At 49.0% G+C, this 1,801-nt stretch overlaps 1 protein-coding gene across 1 annotated transcript; it reads right to left on the bottom strand.

Moving 5' to 3' along the window:
- Positions 1–673: 673 nt before the first annotated feature.
- On the bottom strand, positions 674–1,477 carry LOC123117630 (uncharacterized). Its single transcript, XM_044538345.1, has 2 exons — positions 1,159–1,477; positions 674–1,076 (listed from the first exon to the last, which is right to left on the bottom strand). Exons 1-2 carry the CDS (start codon positions 1,380–1,382, stop codon positions 1,022–1,024), a joined length of 279 nt encoding a protein of 92 aa, XP_044394280.1. The 5' UTR covers positions 1,383–1,477; the 3' UTR covers positions 674–1,021.
- Positions 1,478–1,801: the final 324 nt, after the last annotated feature.

The following is a 1,801-nucleotide window of genomic DNA, read 5'->3' as shown; positions in this document are numbered from 1 at the left end:
GAATGAGTGATCCACACTTGAGCAGTTAAGAGAGGTGATTAGAGACTAAATCATCAAATAATTCAGAAAAATTAAAAATCGGAAAAAAAATCGGAAAAAGTAATTCAAAGAAAATTCAAATAAAAAATTTTCAAAAAAAAAACCTTTAGTACCGGTTGGTAACACCAACCGGTACTAAAGGTCCCCCCATACCAGGGCGCAAGCTCACGCCACGTGGTGGCACTTTAGCGCCGGTTCGTGCCGAACCGGTACTAAAGGGGGGGGGGCCTTTAGTGCCCACCCTTTAGTGCCGGTTAACCGGCGCTAAAGCTTCGTTTTCTACTAGTGTGATACGCAATGATAGGCATATAATAGTTCAATTTCCACACTCTAATGTAATTTAAACACATAGTATATAGCACTTGCAAGTGTGCATTTCCACTCATCCAACATGCCAAAAATACCCATGTAGAAAAAAGAAAAACCTAAAAAAGCATACAAGAAAAGGCAATGTTTGACGGGCTTCAAGACCAATAGGAAAATCGCTTTCCCTAAATAGGGGCAAGTCAAAAATTCAGGCAAAGAAAAAATTGACTGGCCCCAAACAAGGATAGGTTAAAAAGTAGCCTAAGAAGCCATGAAACAACACAAGGAAATAAAGAACACAAATATTGACAAAAATAAAAATCGACGGTCAAGAAACTGACTTACTCAAATTTAGAAATCGGGTGATTTGCATATAGCTAAAGTGTTTTCTCTAACTGCTCTAAACAGGTAGGAAATGGAGAAAACCAATCTCTTTGGGAATATTGTGAACAACAGGGAAACAACAGATCATTTGCAGGGGCTCTTACACCAGAGACTATCTGAGAGGATTTCTTTATTTATATTATATGGAGAGAGATTAGATGTTTATCATTTGGCAGAAGTACATTAAGATATTCATGCAGACAGTGCGTGATCGCATCTTTTTGTTGACGGCTGCGTGCCAGCAATAATCCACCGCCAGCTCCTTGTCGACAACAAAACGGACCGAAAATGGCTAATGAACTTTCTCCTCCTGCTCCAGGTCCAGACGGGCGCTCTTGCCGGTAGCCCTGCAACAACCAAACCAAACCAACGATCGTTATCTGTTCCCGCCGCATATTGTTACGAACAGAGCGCGCAATGCATGCGTACTTCTCGATGAGGCCCGTGACGACGCGGAAGCCGAGGTGGCCTTCCGGGGGTTCCTTGTCGGCCGGGGCGCCGTCGGCACCCGGGGTCGCCGCCGCCGGGCTCGTGCCCTCTTCCGCCAGGTCCCGGCGCTGGGGGCGCTCCGTCGCCGTGGCCGTGGCCGTCGAGACGAGCAGCAGCAGAAGCATGCACACCGTCGCCACGCGCATGGTCGTGGTCCTCGCCATCGTTTTCGTCGCACGTCGTCCTCCTCCCTGCCTCCTCGCGGTCGTCAGTTCGTCACGCACGCGCACCGTCGCTTCCCTTTTGTTGCCTATAAATAGCTTCCGCAGCGCCCGCGGTTCAGCTATAATAATGCCACGCTGCTCGCCCGTGAGTTGGTGGTGGTCACCAGCTTACAAATTTGGGCGATCGGAATATTTGAGTGGGTGCTGTGCATGGCTGGGTTTGCGGCCGATATCATCGTTCATCGATATCCTTATGCGTCGATGTGATCCGTGGCTGCTCTGGTTACCACCGTGGGACGTTGGCGGGTCGTCGTTTTCATTCTAGTGATGCCAGCCAGACTTCCGCCGTCGACCGGCGATCGATAAGGACATTGCCTGCCCGCTGAGAACTTGGTTTCTACGACAACAGGGCCGCGCGG

The sequence above is a fragment of the Triticum aestivum genome, chromosome 5B (genome assembly GCF_018294505.1).
Source record: "Triticum aestivum cultivar Chinese Spring chromosome 5B, IWGSC CS RefSeq v2.1, whole genome shotgun sequence".
Taxonomy (NCBI): Eukaryota; Viridiplantae; Streptophyta; class Magnoliopsida; order Poales; family Poaceae; genus Triticum; species Triticum aestivum.
Note: the sequence above shows the minus strand (reverse complement) of the source record. Positions and strands in the feature narration are given on the sequence as shown.

Bases quoted from the DNA above. Each gene is read 5' to 3' on its own strand.
- LOC123117630 (XM_044538345.1), bottom strand. From the start codon at position 1,382: ATGGCGAGGACCACGACCATGCGCGTGGCGACGGTGTGCATGCTTCTG. The intron at 1,077-1,158 runs GTACGCATGCAT...TGGTTGTTGCAG, and splicing joins GTCACGGGCCTCATCGAGAA to GGCTACCGGCAAGAGCGCCC.